The 18,427-nt window shown below is 40.2% G+C and overlaps 1 protein-coding gene across 1 annotated transcript in view; it reads right to left on the minus strand.

The window, feature by feature from the left end:
* The window catches only part of VCPIP1 (valosin containing protein interacting protein 1), a 37,704-nt gene extending 19,602 nt beyond the window's left edge, over nt 1–18,102 (minus strand). Inside the window, exons 1-2 of the mRNA XM_003942892.4 lie at nt 15,106–18,102; nt 1,827–1,913 (exon numbers count right to left, since the gene is read on the minus strand). Coding sequence (XP_003942941.1) covers nt 1,827–1,913; nt 15,106–17,824 — 2,806 coding nt within the window. The 5' untranslated portion in view covers nt 17,825–18,102. The remainder of the gene's footprint in view (nt 1–1,826; nt 1,914–15,105) is intronic.
* Nucleotides 18,103–18,427: the final 325 nt, after the last annotated feature.

An 18,427-nucleotide genomic window follows, 5' to 3' on the forward strand; every position in this document is an offset into this window, starting at 1 on the left:
GAGACAGACCCTGTATCAAAAAAAAAAAGAAGAAGAAGAAGAAGAAGAAGAAGAAAGCCAATTTTATTTCTATGCACTAGAAATGAATAACAGAAAATTTAAAATTTTTAGAAGCATCTTCTACCATATCATCCAAAAAACAAATATTTCATAGTCTAAATCTAACAAACTATGTGCCAGACCTATATGCTGTAAATTACAAAATTTTGATGAGAGATATTAAGGACTTAAATCAATGAAGAAATATAACATTTTTGGCCAGGCACAGTGGCTCATGCCTGTAATCCTGGAACTCTGGGAGGTTGAGGCAGGGAGATGACTTGAGCCCAGGAGTTCAAGACTAGCCTGGGCAACATGGCAAAACCCTATCTCTACAAAAAAATACAAAAATTAGCAGGGCATGGTGGTGCGCACCTGTAGTCCCTGCTACTCAGGAGACCAAGGTGGAAGGATCAACTGAGCCAGGGAGGTTAACGATGCAGTCAGCTGTGATTGTGTCACTGCACTCCAACCTGGGTAACAAAGTGAGACCCTATCTCAAAAAAACCAAAAACAAGAAATATAACATATTCATGAATCAAAAGACTCAATGTTGTAAAGATATCAACTGTCCCCAATTTGATCTATACAGATGCTCCTCAACTTACAATGGGTTACAGTCAGATAAACTGGTAAGTCAAAATGCATTTTTTTTTTTGAGACGGAGTCTTGCTCTGTCACCCAGGCTAGAGTGCCAGTGGTGTGATTTCGACTCACTGCAACCTCTGCCTCTTAGGTTCAAGCGAGTCTCCTGCCTCAGCCTCCCAAATAGCTGGGACTACAGGCATGCACTGCTGTGTATGGCTACTTTTTGAATTTTTAGTAGAGATGGGGTTTCACCGTTTTGCCTTTGGGGGCAGCTTGCCTCGGCCTCCGAAAGTGCTGTGATTATAGGTGGCATGTGCCACCATGCTGCCTGTCTAATTTTTTGTATTTTGAGTTGAGATGGGGTTTCGCCACATTGTCCAGGTTGGTCTTGAACTCCTGAGTTCAAGCAATTCTCCTGCCTTGGCCTCCCAAAGTGCTAGGATTATAAGCATCTGGGATTACAAGCATAAGCCACTGTACCTGGCCTGCTGCCTATTTATATAATTCATTATTATTATTTTTTATTTTTATCAGACAGGGTCTTGCTCTGTCACCCAGGCTGGAGTGCAGTGGTGTGACTGTGATTTGCTGCAGCCTCAACCCTCTGGACTCAAGTGATCCTCCTCCCTCACTCTCTGAGTAGCTGGGACTACAGGCATGGGCCACTATGTCCAACTATAGTCCCAGTACTTTGGGAAGCCGAGGTGGGTGGATCACTTGAGGTCAGAAGTTTGAGACCAGCCTGACCAACATGGAGAAATCCTGTCTCTACTAAAAATACAAAATTAGTTGGGCATGTTGGCACAAGTCTGTAATCCCAGCTACTTAGGAGGCTGAGGCAGGAGAATCACTTGAACCCAGGACGCGGAGGTTGCAGTGATTCAAGATCACACCATTGTACTCCACCCTGGGCAACAAGAGTGAAACTTGGTCTCAAAAAAAAAAAAAAAAAAAAAAATCATACATATAATTTAAGTGAGAAAAGACTAGTGACAAAGTGATAGATTTTTAGTAATACTAGCAGAAAACATAGCTGACCATGTCAGGGTAATAATCTATTTTAACTAGGAAAATTGCTAAAGAATATAAACCTAAAATTAACTTTGAAAATATTTTAGCACAAGACTATATGAACTTCCTTACTCTTAAAATAGCTTAAGTAGAGCTATTATTTAAGAATAAAATCAAATTAACTATACCCATGGTTTTCTTCATAATACTGTAGAATACACCACCCTGCTGAAACATGTGAGGAAGTCCCTTTGCATAAGACCATACATCTTCTCCTGTAAGACAAAAGCAGACATAGTATTAGCAACAAGCAAAAGAGTTCCATCTAGGGCTGCTTTAGTAAGGATTAGTTTAGAATAAACATCAAGGCAGAACTCTTAAATGATTGAAACAGCCTGATATGCCATAGAGAGATGATACCGAGTGACAGAATCATGGCATACTAGAAAATGCATGGCCTATCTAAATGTGCCAGCCACTGCCAAGTGTTGTCATGGAAGAGTGCACACCTGGTGTTTCAAGATCACGTGGCTTTTCAAGAGAAGACAGAAATTCAAGTTTTTAATATGAATTCTCCCAATTTCAAAATGTAGGAACTAATTTAAAAGCATCTTTAAAACTGCATGAGTCAACAAAGATGGTGGCTCATGCCTGTAATCCCAGTACTTTGGGAGGCTAAGGCAGGTGGACAGCTTGAGCTTAGGAGTTCTGATACCAGCTTGAGCAACATGGTGAAACTCCACCTCTACAAAAAAAAAGAAATTAGCCAGAGATGGTGGCATGTGCCTGTCATCCCAGCTACTTAGGGAACTGAGGCAGTGGAGGGGCAGGGGGGACCCCTTGTGCATGCAAAGTTGAGGTTGCAGGGAGTGGTGTTTGCATTACTGTACTCTAGCCTGAGTGACAAAGTGAGACCCTGTTTCTAAAACAGAAAAAAAACAAAACAAAACCTCGAGTCAATACAGTTAATATTAGGCATGATGAACAAAATATATCTGAAGACTCAATCCAGCTCAAAGGAAACTAGTCTGTAAACTCTGTACTAGAACAGGTAAAATTGTTGAAAGATATTTTTGGGCCAGGCACGGTGGCTCATGCCTGTAATCCCAGCACTTTGGGAGGCCAAGGCAGGCGAATCACCTAAGGTCAGGAGTTTGAGACCAGCCTGGCCAACATGGTGAAACCCTGTCTCTACTAAAAATACAAAAATTAGCTGAGTGTGGTGGCACATGACCACAGTCATAGCTACTTGGGAGGCTGAGGCAGGATAATTGCTTGAACCCAGGAGGCAGAGGTTGCAGTGAGCAGAGATCGTGCCATTGCACTCTAGTGTGTGCTACAAGAGCAAAACTCCATCTCAAAAAAAAAAAAGATATTTTTCAAAGTAAAATATTAAATTGCACATATAAATTTTATATTTATGTTAAAACCAAGAAATAAACAGAAGGGGCTATTTCAGTATTTATTTCAGTAAAAAGTTTCAAATAAAATGTAAAGAATGATCATCACTGTTGAAGAAGTCAATAAAGAATGGCAGGGCCGGGCGCGGTGGCTCAAGCCTGTAATCCCAGCACTTTGGGAGGCCGAGGCGGGTGGATCACGAGGTCGAGAGATCGAGACCAACCTGGTCAACATGGTGAAACCCCGTCTCTACTAAAAATACAAAAAATTAGCTGGGCATGGTGGCGCATGCCTGTAATCCCAGCTACTCAGGAGGCTGAGGCAGGAGAATTGCCTGAACCCAGGAGGCGGAGGTTGCGGTGAGCCGAGATCGCGCCATTGCACTCCAGCCTGGGTAACGAGAGCGAAACTCCGTCTCAAAAAAAAAAAAAAAAAAAAAAAAAAAAAAAAAAAAAAAAAAAGAATGGCAGGAACATGGCCGGGCATGGTGGCTCAGGCTTGTAATTCCAGCACTTTGGGAGGCCAAGGTGGGTGGATCACCTGAGGTTAGGAGTTCAAGACCAGCCTGACCAACATGGAGAAACCCCATCTCTATTAAAAATACAAAAAATTAGCCGGGTGTAGTGGTACATGCCTGTAATCCCAGCTACTTGGGAGGCTAAGACAAGAGAATTGCTTGAACCTGGGAAGTGGAGGTTGCAGTGAGCCGAGATTGTGCCACTGCACTTCAGCCTGGGCAACAAGAGTGAAACCCCATCTCAAAAAAAAAAAAGAAAAGAATGGCAGAAACATAACAGTTACTATGGTTGTTTTTATCTGCTTCTTTAAAGTTTATGCTTTAATCTGCTAATGTATATGTATGACTTTTATGATCAGGAAGTTTTTAATTTTAACAAAAATGTCAACTTTTGAATTCCTTACTTGAAGATTATATTGTTGGACCTGAGCTCTGAAAAGTTGTGACAGTGCTAATTAATCACTATGTATTTACAACATATCCGAGTTCTAATCCTGCCCCACATTCATAAACAGAATATGACTTTGTGTGGCAGTGGCTAAACTTATCTTCAGTATACCAGCTTAACGTAGATAAGTTTTAGAAGACTTGGTATTTAAAGTTTCAGTTAACCAAAACATTTACTTCAAACACTACTGATGATGCAGTACTACTAGAACAGCTATATTTAAGGGTGGACACACAGACATTTAAAAATCTGAATATTAATAAGAGTCCACAAATAAAGAAATATATTAATAACCCCTAGTAACTGCTGAACTCATTATTAAACCTCACTTGGATAAATTATTTCTATGATGATAGCCTTTCATTTAGCTATTGTCAATGTTGTCCTAAACATACTTAATATTTTCTAAAATATTCTAGGATAGCATTTATTTGGAAGATACATCAAAAAAAGACACAGCAGTATTTAATTTTTTTGGTAAGAATTGAAACAGGGCTGGTCTGAAGGTAGTTATCTCAACTGACTGTTCAGTTACAGTTGGAACTCCTTGTTCTACCATTTCCCCCCTTCTCACTACCTGCACTTGACTAGTCCAAACAAACCAAAACCACAAGATTCTGAATTGGTGCCAAAATGGTGAACTCCTCAGAACTGACCAACTGATTAATAAGAAAAATCACACCTCTTAGTACTTTACATTACCTATTTATTCCTAATTTAAGCAGGTAAATCACTTAATCTACTGCAGTGTTTCTCAACCTTATTTTCATTATCTCCCCAAAAGGAGCCTTTATAAACATTATTTTCCTAGTCCTCTCCATGCCCTCATGATATTTGAATTACACAGATATACTTTATATCTGTTTATGTACTGCATATACATATTAGTTTTATATATTAATGAGCAAGATTTTTTTTCACCCTTCCTCCCCCAAGAACAAATTTTCACCCCCTTCAAAGCAATATGGCTCCACTGTTCTACTGCTTTAAGGGAAATACCATTTAAGTCCCTATTATCTATCAAGCTCTGAGTAGGCTCTTCACATAGTTTCATTAACTCATCACCACTAAGCCCTACAGACAAGAAAACAAGCTCAGAGAGCTTAAATAACTCATCCAAGATCACACAGCTAGTAAGTGACAGAGCCAGGATTTGAATCCTGTATATCAGTCCAAAGCTTATACCCTCCTTTCCATTGATATAAACCTCTACTAAAGGTCAAATTGGCTGGGCGCGGTGGCTCACGCCTGTAATCCCAGCACTTTGGGAGGTAAAGGTGGGCAGATTACCTGAGGTCAGGAGTTCGAGACCAGCCTGGCAAACATGGTGAAACCCTGTCTCTACAAAAAATTAAAAAATTAGCCAGGCATGGTGGCTCATGCCTGTAATCCCAGCTACTCAGGAGGCTTAGGCAGAATTGCTTAAGCCCGGGGGAGACAGAGGTTACAGTGAGCAGAGGTCATGCCACCTCCAGCCTGGCTGACAGAGGGAGACTCTGCCTTAAAAAAAAAACAACAACAACAACAACAAAAAAAGAGGTCAAATTGTGTTACAACAAATTTCAAAGACCTATCCAGTCTTTTCTTATAGAAATTCATGGCATCAACAACTGGTTGGAGAAAAAAATAGCTAATTTCTTTTGGTATACAAATATCTCCACTGAAGGTCATGTTTGTTGCTAACAAAAATGAGGAAAAGGATTAGAGATCAGGAAGCAGGGGTTTTAACAATTTGCACAAGTCCTGCACCAGTCTCATACAGCTCTCCACTGCACTCTTCTCCATCCCTCCTAACGCCCAGGTTCAATGCCTAGATTACTGCCAGTTCCTCACAGCCAGTTTCCCTTGAGTTTTATCCCCTCCGCTAAATCCCTCCTCTATACAATCTTCAGAGTTAAACCTATAATGGTTTCCCAAAACCATATGGTAAAGTTCAAGTTCCTTTTCCGTGGCATACAAGGCACTTTAAGGTTGGGCCTTACCTTTATTTTTACAATATAAAACCACCAAACAACTGCTCCTGTTCCCTAAAGGCCAATAATTGTTACATATTCTTTAAAACTCAATCTAGGTATCACTTCCTTTAGGATTCTTTGGAGTGTTGGTTAGGTAGGTACCTTTATTTGATACTCCTATGTATATGAATACCATAACCCTTACCACATTTTACGTTAACTTTTCTGTTTTATTTTCTAGACTAGATTTATTTTCTATACTTTCAGATTCGAGAAAAGGTTGGTGGCCTGTATGACTTTTTATCTCCAGGGCCTAGCACCAGCGCTGAACAAATGGTAGCACTCTTAGTATTGGTTGCATGCATGTACTGATGCGAGCTTGTCCAACCAGCCTTATTTTGTTGTTGTTCTGTTTGGTTTGGTTTTAGGCTTTTAGCAGCTTGAAGCTATGGTTTTTAGTTTCTGTCTCTAGTGATAAGCAGAAAAGAGTGATGAGGAAGGGGCTTTACTGGCCCAACCAGAAACAAAAGCTAAGAACCCCTAACTGTTTTCTCTCCCTTGGACATCCTTGGCAGAGTGACTACTACAAATGAGGTCTTTCTTTTTAAACAGTGCCCGAAAGCAATCCAGAAAAAGCTTAATTGAAGCAGCATGATGATAATCATTCTTCAATGTTACATATATAAAATACAACTAATGATTATATGTCACTGACCTTTCCCTGCATCTGTTTTCTCTTCTAAATCCAATAAAACAAAATAATAGCAAAAACAAAGAGAAATAGTTTTTCTACCATTTTATTCAAAAGTAAACTTTTAGAGAATAGGAACAGTTTGGAAAAGCCTCTACAAATATGTTAATTTATATTTTTGTTAGTCTCCAATTATTTTTACTTTATAATCCAACTGTTTCTTCATACTACAAAAGTAAAACGTGTCTATAAATGTAGAAAAAAAATCTATACTGCAGCCACCACCATAGATAACCTCTTTTAATTACCTTACTTCCACAAATCCTTCCTTCTCATAAACTTCAATCTTCCACCTGAAATAGTAGCTATATATATGGACGTTTTTTCTTTTGGTTTATCCAACTTTTTTCCTATCTGATGTAAAGTAACTTCTAATCATTTAAAAATATGCTAAAACACATTTTTTTTGAGCTGGAGTTTTGCTCTTGTTGCCCAAACTGGAGTGCCATGGCATGATCTTGGCTCACCACAACCTCCGCTTCCCAGGTTCAAGTGATCCCCCTGCCTCAGTCTCCCAAATAGCTGAGATTGCAGGTGCCTGCCACCACGCCTGACTAATTTTTTGTATTTTTAGTAGAGACAGGGTTTCATAATGTTAGCCAGGCTGGTCTCCAACTCCTGACCTCAAGTGTTCTGTCCGCTTCAGCCTCCCAAAGTGCTGGCATTACAGGTATGAGCTACCATGCCCGGCCCCTAAAACACATTTTAAAAAATACATTTTTCTAACTTTTTTCTAATAATAAAATTATGGAGTTAAAAGTTTAAAGTCATCATCAAAAAAAGTTTAAGAGGTCACCATTCTAATTTTTTTTTTTTTTTTTTTTTGGAATTTCACTCTTGTTACCCAGGCTGGAGTGCAATGGCGCAATCTCGGCTCACTGCAACCTCCGCCTCCTAGGTTCAGGCAATTCTCCTGCCTCAACCTCCTGAGTAGCTGGGATTACAGGCACACACTACCATGCCCAGCTAATTTTTTGTATTTTTAGTAGAGACGGGGTTTCACCATGTTGACCAGGATGGTCTCCATCTCTTGACCTCGTGATCCACCCGCATAGGCCTCCCAAAGTGCTGGGATTACAGGCTTGAGCCACCGCGCCCGGCCTCTAATTTTTAAAATTTATATATTTATTTTTTGAGATACGGTCTCGCTCTGCAACCCAGGCTGGAATGTAGTAGCTCAATCATGGTTCACTGCAGACTTGATCTCCTGAGCTCAAGCAACCCTCCCACCTCTGCTTCCTGAGTAGTTAGGACTACATGTGTGTACCACCACACCTGCCAAGTTTATTTATTTTTCAAGAAATAAGGTCTCCCTGTATTGCCCAGGCTAATTTGAATGCCTGGTCTTAGGCCATCCTCCTGCCTTGGCCTACCAAAGCGTTGGGATTACAGGCATGAGCTACTGTGCCTAGCCTTCTGACTTTAAACATTTAAGAAGGCAATTTGAATCTACTTTACAATTTATGAGGCAAAGCAGTAAATTTAAAAATCTAACATGTATATGAAATATATTTTTATTTATTTTTTGAGACAGAATCTTGCTCTGTCATGCAAGCTGGAGTGCAGTGGTGTGTTTCTCTGCTCACTGTAACCTCCATCTCCTAGGTTCAAGCGATTCTTGTGCCTCAGCCTCCTGAGTAGCTAGGATTACAGACCTGTGCCACCACTCCTGGCTAATTTTTTATTTTTAGTAGAGATGGGGTTTTACCATGTTAGCTAGACTGGTCTCAAACTTCTGACATCAGGCAATCTGTCTACCTCGGCCTCCCAAAGTGCTGGGATTACATGTGTGAGCCACTGAACCCTGCCAAAATGTATTTTTAAAGCCCCAAAAGAAATACCCAAAACAAACTCTGAACTCAAGTATTTATGACCATAAAATAAAGTACTTAAGTTTAAATTTGAAATTTAAAGAAACAATTCAAATGTTTTAAATAATTTGAATAAATGGTTCCAAATATAGAGTAGGAACACAGAACTGTTTCAACTAGAGCGAATTCCAAAGGTATTCATTTGATGAAAGAATTGTTGGCATCTCTCTACTCTTCCTGTAGATCCTCACATTTAAAAGTTTATCTGCCCTGATGATACTCAAAATGACTTATAAAAAAGGCATATATGTTTCTTGCCTGAAATTCAGTCCCCTTAAGGGTATACAGCCATACAACTTTCGTGTCACCAGCAGTATTAATGTGTATTTTTATCATACACAGACATGCATATAAACTCAATAGTGTTTAAATGTGTACATACAGAATCTGAAAGGACACATTCCAATTTACTAATAATGATTTTCTCTGGGGAGTACAAATGTTAAGAACTACCATATTTTATTTTACATGTACTTGAATTCTTTCAATTTTAAAATTATATTATAATTGAAAAATATTAAAAATAAGTGATCAAAGTAGTTAGAATAGAATCAATCTATTATTATCTAGACTTACTTTTCTATCTAGAAAAGAATAGAATGAATATTTAATTTATCCTGTGATACTGAGCAGAAAAGAACAAAAAGGAAAAGGCATGAAATTAAAAAAAGAAAAAGAAAAAATATTTAATTTAATCTTCAAGGTAAAACTATATAAAATCACCATTTACAATATATACATTTACCTTAAGACACATCTACGCATTTTTTTGTTCAACTTTATAACTGCTTTCCTATGACAAATATGCTACACATAAATCAACAGAAGGGCTATCAGAAAGCATATAAAGAGTAATAATACGTGGCTGGAGTAGTGGCTCACGCCTGTAATTCCAGCACTTTGGGAGACTGAGATGGGCACATCATGAGATCAGGAGTTTAAGTCCAGCCTGGCCAACACGGTGAAACCCCATCTCTACTAAAAATACAAAAATAAGCCAGGCATGGTGGCATGCACCTGTAACCTCAGCTACGCAGGAGACTGAGGCAGGAGAATCGCTTGAACCCAGGAGGCAGAGGTTGCAGTGAGTCGAGACTGCACTGCTGCACTCCAGCCTGAGCAACAGAGTAAGACTTCATATCAAAAATAATAATAATAATAATAATAATATGCATGAGTACTATCTAGATTTGAAACTGCCCTTTACCCAATATTTGAAAAGAAAAATCAAGATGCAATAATGGCACTCAGATCCAATGTCACCTAAAAATAAGTGTCTTAAGATTCTAGAAAACCCTAAGGCATTTATAATATCAAGAGGTGTTATGAAATTACAAAATATTGTGTATTTTAAGTATACATTAAAAAGTCACATAGTTTTTTTCAGGAAGAGAGAAAGTGTATCAAATACAACAAGCTTCTCAACTCCTGAAAGGTTGGTACACTTTAGTAATGCAAAGAAGTGTCAAGTAGCCTAATTTCATTTGAGTAACTCCAAAGTGACAAATTCTGTTCTTCACCTAAAACTGTCCTTACATCTAGGAAAACAAACAAAACTTGAAACTTAATAAAATATAACACTAAGAAAAATTAAATTAGCCTAGTATTTATGGTGGATAATATTCCACCTATCCTATCTACCATGAAGGAAAACCCACAAATAACTGATCTTTTTTTTTTTTTTTTCCTGGAGAGAGTGTTGCTCTGTTGCCCAGACTGGAGTGCAGTGGCACAATCTCAGCTCACTGCAACCGCACCAGGCCTACAAGAAATTCAAACAACATATTTTGCAAAACCAGAGTTAGTCTTTTAAGTATTATATAAATAATCAAGATGACTGTCTGCAAAAAATTAAGTTCAATTACCTCCAGTGGTCTGGATAAAAGAGATTAAAGGGTAAAATATTATCAGTAGAACACTGTTATTCCATTTTATATTTCTTAAGATTCAAAGTTACTAGGTTCCATGAATGATTTGTACTAAGCCAAAGACTAATACACCTATTTATTGTTTTATTAATATAAGTAATAGACAATCTATTCAATGATTATTCTACTTAAAAATGAAAGAAAAATCTCATGCCCCTGGCTATCATGCAGTCAGCCTATTTAGTGAAAATTTACAGGCTAGGCACGGTGGCTCACACCTGTAATTCTAGCACTTTGGGAAGCTGAGGTGGGTTGATTGCATGAGTTCAGGAGTTAGAAACCAGCCTGGGCAACATGGCAAAACCTCATCTTTACTAAAAATACAAAAAATTAGCTGGGTGTGGTGGTATGCACCTGTAGTCCCAGTTACTTGAGAGGCTGAGAATCACTTGGACTGGGGAGGTGGGGGTTGCAGTGAGCTGGGATCACACCACTGCACTCTAGGCTGGGTGATGAAGCAAGACTCTGTCAAAAAAAGAAAGAAAAAGAAAAAGAAAGAAAGAAAGAAAACATACAATCCCCATGTATATATTTGATTCTTAATCAAATGAGAAGTTCTAAAATGCTATGTTGGTCTTATTTGGGGGTTTTATAATTTTTATGTATTTAGAAAAGTAAGCTGGAGATCTGATGAAAGCAAAAGTATGCAACTCCCTCAGCTGAAAGCCTCCAGGTAAGTTAATGGGACAAGGAATGACTCCCATTTATCTTCGTACACTCAGCATACATACAAGTTCACAGCGTACATTGATTTTGCTGAAATACTTGCATTTATTAATTTATCAAGCATTTACTTGGTACCTACTATGTGCCCGGCCCTGAACTAGGTAATAAGGTACTCACTACAGTCTCTGTTTTGGTGGGCTTTACAATATAGTGGGGGAGGCAAACAAATAATTAAACCAACAAATAAGATTATTAAAAATTGTGATAGATGCTGTGAGGGACATCGACAGGATATACTGATAAAGGGAACCTATTTAGAATGGTTGGCAAGAATTTCTCAAACCCTGTTTGGTGGTATTTAAGACTAAACTTAAATGAGAAAGAGCCAGCTATTTAAACAGTATAAAGCCTGATGAGCTATATTCTAAACTAACATAGCACAGCTTAGCTCACATTTGGTAATTCAAAGTAATTTCTGCACTTTGAAATCTGCAATCTTTTAAACAAGCTCTGTTATTTTCTAGCCCTCTCCAATCTGAACATCAACAGTTCCCCAGCATTCTTTACATATGGTTATTATTTATCCCCAAATTGACTTTTCAGAAGCACCTTTTTTTGTTTTTAAAGAGTATCTTTGGCCAGGCACAGTGGCTCACGCCTGTAATCCCAGCACTTTGGGAGGCCAAGGTGGGTGGATCACGAGGTCAGGAGATCGAGACCATCCTGACCAACATGGTTAAACCCCGTCTTACTAAAGATGCAAAAATTAGCAGGGCGTGGTGGCGGGCGCCGGTAATCCCAGCTACTCAGGAGGTTGAGGTACAAGAACTGCTTGAACCCAGGAGGTGGAGGTTGCAGTGAGCCAAGATCTCACCAATGCACTCCAGCCTGGGCAACAGAAAGAGACTTTGTCTCCAAAAAAAAAAAACTTCTACATAATTCAAACACAGTTATAAGAGAACTAGAGGAAGAAAAGTAATATTTATGAGGGACTAATATAATACAGACTATGCACTTAATACCTAAATTTAAAGCAGAAAGTATCTCAAGCGACATTACTACAAAATTAACAAAAAGCTCTCTTTTATACTCAAATTTTGTGTTGGTAGTGGAGGCAGTTTTAAAGTAATCTGTGGGTTTACAGGATCATAAATGTTGGCTGTGAAGAGGGAAAAGATCAGAACAGAAAGACATTATGTTGGTAAACTCATCACAGTCTATACTCAAGTTCTCTCAGATAGGTCCAAGAACCTCCAACCAAATTCAAAACCTAACTATGTGCCAGAATTATATTTTATTAATTTTCATTATGAAATATACTGATCAGATTTTTAAGACTACTGACCATAATCCTGCCCATGCCAATTTATTAGTCTACAATGGAGAACACAGCTTTCCTTACTTGCACTGCCACCTGTACATCAAAACTTATCAGGAAGCTAAGTAAGCGTTAGGAATAGATGCTTGATGAACATGGAAATCAGGCAAAGGGATAGAGGTGTTTCAGCCAGGCCATAGTCAGGATTGATCAAATATTCTTGCCCCTCAACAGAGATTACCTTTCTAGTTACCAGAATTTTCATGAACCCCAGATGATGTATCTTTTTCCTTTGTACAGCAGTATATAAACACTGCTGAATTCTGCTTTTTAGACTTTTTTTCAATGTTCAGTGCTGACTGACCATCCATTCAATTTCTGCAAATACAGCCTTTCTTTAGCTGTGTTAATGTCATTTATTTAATTCAATTAAAAAACATTTCAGAGTACATACTACCTGCTGAGGACTATATTAGGTTCTGGGCATATAAGGATAAAGGAAAGAGCCACATTCTCAAGAGTTCATCTTGTATTGAGGAAGACCCTCTCTTTCCTGTTTTTGACCTGGGAGATTGCAGGTCTTTTAAAGTGCCCTCTGCATGTATCCAATTTTATCCATTCTGTGAGAATGTTATTTAATTTTCAGAGTTCTACAAATACTTTACTGTTGCCCTCTTATATAACAACTACAAGAGGAGTTGTAGAGGAGGCAACTGAACTACTGCAGAGTTAAGTAGCTGCCTGAAATCACTAATAAGCAATAGAGCCAAGATTAAAATTCTAGATCTTTCTGACTCTGAAGATCACATAATCTTTATTCCATGCAGTTGCTAAGAAACAAATACTCTTTAGAGATGGAAATATATAAAGTGGGCCGGGCATGGTGGCTCATGCCAGCACTGTGGGAAACTGAGGCAGGCGGATCACGAGGTCAGGAGATCAAGACCATCCTGGCCAACATGGTAAAACCCAGTCTGTATTACAAATACGAAAATTAGCTGGATGTGGTGGTACGAGCCTGTAGTCCCATCTACTTGTGAGGCTGAGGCAAAAGAATTGCTTAAACCCACGAGGCAGGGACTGCAGTGAGCCCAGATCACACCACTGCACTCCAGCCTGGGTGACAGAGTGAGACTGTCTCAAAAAATAAATGAATTAATTAAAATAAAATAATTTTTTAAAAAGGCCAGGCATGGTGGCTCACACCTGTAATCCCAGTACTTTGGGAGGCAGAAGAGTGCAGATCACAAAGCCAAGAAATTGAGACCATCCTGGCCAACATGGTGAAACCTCATCTCTACTAAAAATACAAAAATTAACTGGGCGTGGGCACCTGTAGTCCCAGCGACTCAGGAGGCTGAGGCAGGAGAATCGCTTGAACCCAGGAGGCGGAGGTTGCAGTTAGCTGAGACTGCATCACTGCACTCCAACCTGGTGACACAGCAAGAGTCCGTCTCAAAAAAAAAAGAAAAAAAAAAAGAAATCTATAAAGTGCGTAGAACAGTTCCTAACATACCACCTAATTCAATTACTATGTCTGCCAAACTAAAATCAACAATTTCAAGTTTTAAATATGTGCAAGGATTTTCGATCTCCTATTTACTACTCCCTCAAATAAGCCAGGAGCAATATTCATTTTGGTAGGTCAAGGCCCAATTCACTGCCATATAGTACTATCAGAAAATAGAATCAAAACCCAGATCACTTTTCTAGTCGAAATATCTAATCTCAGCAATGTGTTAGTTACCTTACAGTAACTAACACATTTAAAATTTTACTTCATACTTTAAGACTTAGTCAAGCATATTAACAGTTATTTCAAAACTAAGACTAAGCAAATACAGATACTGTAAAAAGTACACCATTGGACAGTATCCTAAATAATCTAAAGCTTTAAATTACACATTTGGTTGATAATATATTTTCTTTAATTTATGCTGAATTATTAGAAAGAAATACTTCTCCACACCATTACCCTCTGTTTCTTATGTTTCTGATGAATTATAACATATAATAGTTCATTACAATTGATGTCAAAGATTTGTTGAGTAGTGAAATTACTTAAATACAAACCCTAGTGAACTTAAATACTAATCCTGTGTACGAATAAGAAAAATGTAATGAACTGGGAAAGGAAGAAAATGAAATGTAAGAAACTACTAGGTGGGAGTGCAGTGAGAATATAAACACCAGAAACTGCAATTCATCATACAGGAAGTCTGAAATCACATGACATACAGGAAAATAAAAATTAGAAATAAATGAAAAAGGCATAAGGTACACAGGCTCAATAGAACCTACCAAATTTAAAATGCTTTAAATAAACACAGGTCTGTTTTTGAAAAAGCAATTGTAAGAATAAGATATACTTAAATAATCTGTTGATCATTATTGAGGGACTACTTTAACTTTCTAGTTATTTTCCTAATAGTTAATAATCATATTAACATCTATCCATTAACTGTCAACATAGTAAAAATAATTCTTCCCTAATCCTAAAACATAAAATCAAAAACTTAAAATGGCCACAGATTTCCCCCCAAAGACAACAGGAAAACTCAGTGTATTATATTTACAATTAAGATATACCATCAGAATTAAATTGATCTTACCCATTAATGTTGCTAAAAGACACAAGGAGTACATTTCTTTGTCAGCTTGCTCCTGAAGTTCCTTAGATGACAGCTTACCAGTAACAGCAATATCTTCTTGTTTCACAGTGTGGGCTGAGTGTGCTACAGCAGACTGACCACCTTCAGCTTTACTCTTTAGAATTTCTATTGTAATTCTGTCGCCGTGCTGTAAAGGAACTGGTTCCTTTTCCATTCCTGCCTGTGGTGGCATTAACTCTTTAGGAGGAAAGCCATATCGAATACACTGTAAATATGGAGGAATGTTGAATTCTCTGGCTATACTTTCCTGAAGCTCAAAAAAGGTTGTTGAAGACTTAAGGGTAACCATGGACTGCCGTCCATCATTAGTTGTGATTCGGATCTTCTTCTCCTTAGAAGTTGTGGGTGAATAGGGAGCCTTGGTAGGTGTAGCAGGTGCAGAGGATGGGCCATCACGAATGGTACTGGGAGAAACAGTCCTGGATTGCCCTTTTTGTTCCTGTTTTAACTTCTCTGTTTTCCGTTTCTGCATTACAGAAGCCTGTTCCGTGATATTCTGTTGAATAGTTCTTTCAGTTTTACTCATGTTTAACTCCTCCTTGTGCAAAGTTTTTGTTTTCTGTCCAGTAAGAATAATTTTAGTTGGGAGCTGAGACTCTGATTCTTGTCCTTGTACATCTCCAACTCTTTGGGCATGAGCACCATCTATATTTACAGGAGTATAATCATCAGGATTCTTTTTGGCAGTTTGATGCAATATAGTGTGGACAACTTTCTGAACTAAGATTTCACTCCCAAATTCACCTGGAAAGTGCTTGGTAACAAGTTTCATTGCAACATCGTAAACGTTACTATTCAAAGATGAATCACTTTCATACTGGAACCAATACACTGTTTCTCTGACCACTCTTCCACCCCATTCTAAAGTAATAGGGAAAGCTTCTGGTAGATTGTCATACTCCTTACCATCCCAAAAGTGTTTGAATCCACAACCACATTTGCCACCAGTGGACCTAGAATTAGTTCTGTCTCCATCCAAATACACAATAGACCCATCTCCTCTGACCCTTCGCACAGATGTGCCATGGCACCAATTACAAGCTGTTAGGTTACTCAGTCCATAGTCTGGTACCAGAACATCTTTCACTGAATCATATGAGCAAACCAAATTGTTCAAGGGAAAGCTATAATTTTTATCAGTCCTCAGCTGTCCATGAGTACTTTTTGCCAGGTTATACAATTTCCCTCCAGGAGCCAACCACTCTGGAGGAACATGAAGTTCAGAAAGGGCACCACAGAGCAAACATTTGTGAAGGCGATTATCCATTACTGCCTTTTTAGCAGCTGCTGTGACTTCTTCAGGCTGTACTCCTATCACTCCAGTCCTTCTGTAGAAATACTGATGGACATCAGCAACCAAACTAGGATGGATACCATGTTTGTCCATAAAGACTTCTTCCATAGCAGCAACAAGTCTAAGTAAGTATTTATCTTGCAAACTTCTGTCACCTCCAATAACACAACCACCATCCTCTTCAAGTTTGATATACTTTTTAATAAGGTCCTGAGGTACACCCCATGCTTTAGGAAGCAAATTCATAGGCAGTTTGGGCAAAGCAGCCCCTTTTATGCCTACCAAAGGGATATAATGGTTTCTACCGGAGCTACTCCATGCAATACAGATTGGTTTGTTCAAATGACCATCTTTACCAGTGCACTTCTCTGCAGGGATGAGCCCAGGTAGAAAGGTGGCTGAATAATCACCAGAGCTTCTCATGCCACTGAGGGAATCTAACAGAATAATAGGACGATGTAGCACATTGGCAAGACCAAATATGTGGATATTCCTCAGGCCCAAGGGAACACCCTCAGGTGGTACAAACAGAGGGTCACACTCATTGATAATGTCCTCCCACTCAGCAGCATCAATGAAGTCATGGAACAGAGCTTGATATCGGGCGAGGTGCTGCTGAAAGTGCTGTTTAAGATTCTCTCTCAAGGCATGCCAGAAGAGCTCTCGGCCTACTAGAGCCCGAGACACAGCATGCACCAGGCAGTGTCCATCCCCGTCCACATGCACTGGAATGAGACATTCCTGACTTTTATTGGCCCGCTTAATGTCTTCCAGAGTGTCATGCAGATACAGGAGGCTTCCGGAGCGGTCCTTCCCGTAACCCACTGTGTTAACATGTTCTGGTTCTATGAGGAAGGCGCGGTCACCCAGTAAAGCGCAATCGAACAGTTCGCCCTGGTTCATGTCCCGGAGAAGCTTGGCCCGGCCTGTCTGTTTGTCCATTCCATAGCGAGCTAATATGGGCGACAACAATTTGCAGTGATAGTTGGAAAGGCCCATCACCTTAACCAGTTCCGTGTTCTTCTTGGGTGCCCCCGTCACCCCGAGCAGCGCGTTCCGCAGCAGGTTGTGTAGCACTACGTCCGGGTCGGTCACCTCCTCAACCCCCAGCAGCTGCTGCTGCTCGTGCCGCTGGCCGCACTCGGTACACTCGATGCTGACAGAACCGGAGGCCGGGAAGAACAGACGCGCCTGGCACTTCGGATCCGGGCAGCTCCCGGAAAGGATTCTCCGGTCTCTCCGCTTCAAAAGCCCCCCCGAAGCAGCCGCCGACGCCGACACCAGGGACGACGGCGTCTGCGGAGCCTCAGGGGGAGGAGGTGGCGGCGGCAGCGGAGGCGGCGGCGGCGGCGGCGGCTGAGACATAGCTACCGGCTCTCGTGTCTCGCTCCGCGTCCCAAGCGACCCTCAAACGCTCATAGCCCACCCCCACCGACCCGACTCGGTCTTGTCCAGGCCCTGGGCGAATCACTTTCCTTTCCCTACCAGCTCCTCCTCCTCCTAAGCGAAGGCGGAAGCGCCGGACGTTGTTTCTCTTCTTACTTCTCCACTGCCGTAGCCGTTGCCCCGAACGTAACGGCCACCACCCAACCCCGCACTCACACTCACTCACTCTCGCTCTCTCTCCCTCAGACACACAGACATACACGCCCTCATTGAGTGTGCGCAGGCGCAGCTTCCGCTCTGCCCTCTGGGAATTAGAGTCCTCTAGCCTCTGTGCTGGCCATCTAGCCCTAGGATCTTGAGTTCAGATAGAACTACAAGTACCGTGAGGCCAAGTAGTTCAGCGCTGGAGAGGAGGAGGAAGAGGACGGCAACAGGAAAAGGGGCGAAAGAAAGATGGTGCTTCGCGTTGCCTGCCGGTAGTTGTAGTTTTACCTGGATCTTCTTCGTCGTCTTCCCCACTCTGCAGCTCAAGCCGAAGAGTCTGAGAGACCACATTTCCTAGGATGCCCTGCGGTACGTCCT

The sequence above is a fragment of the Saimiri boliviensis genome, chromosome 15, assembly GCF_048565385.1.
Source record: "Saimiri boliviensis isolate mSaiBol1 chromosome 15, mSaiBol1.pri, whole genome shotgun sequence".
Taxonomy (NCBI): domain Eukaryota; kingdom Metazoa; phylum Chordata; class Mammalia; order Primates; family Cebidae; genus Saimiri; species Saimiri boliviensis.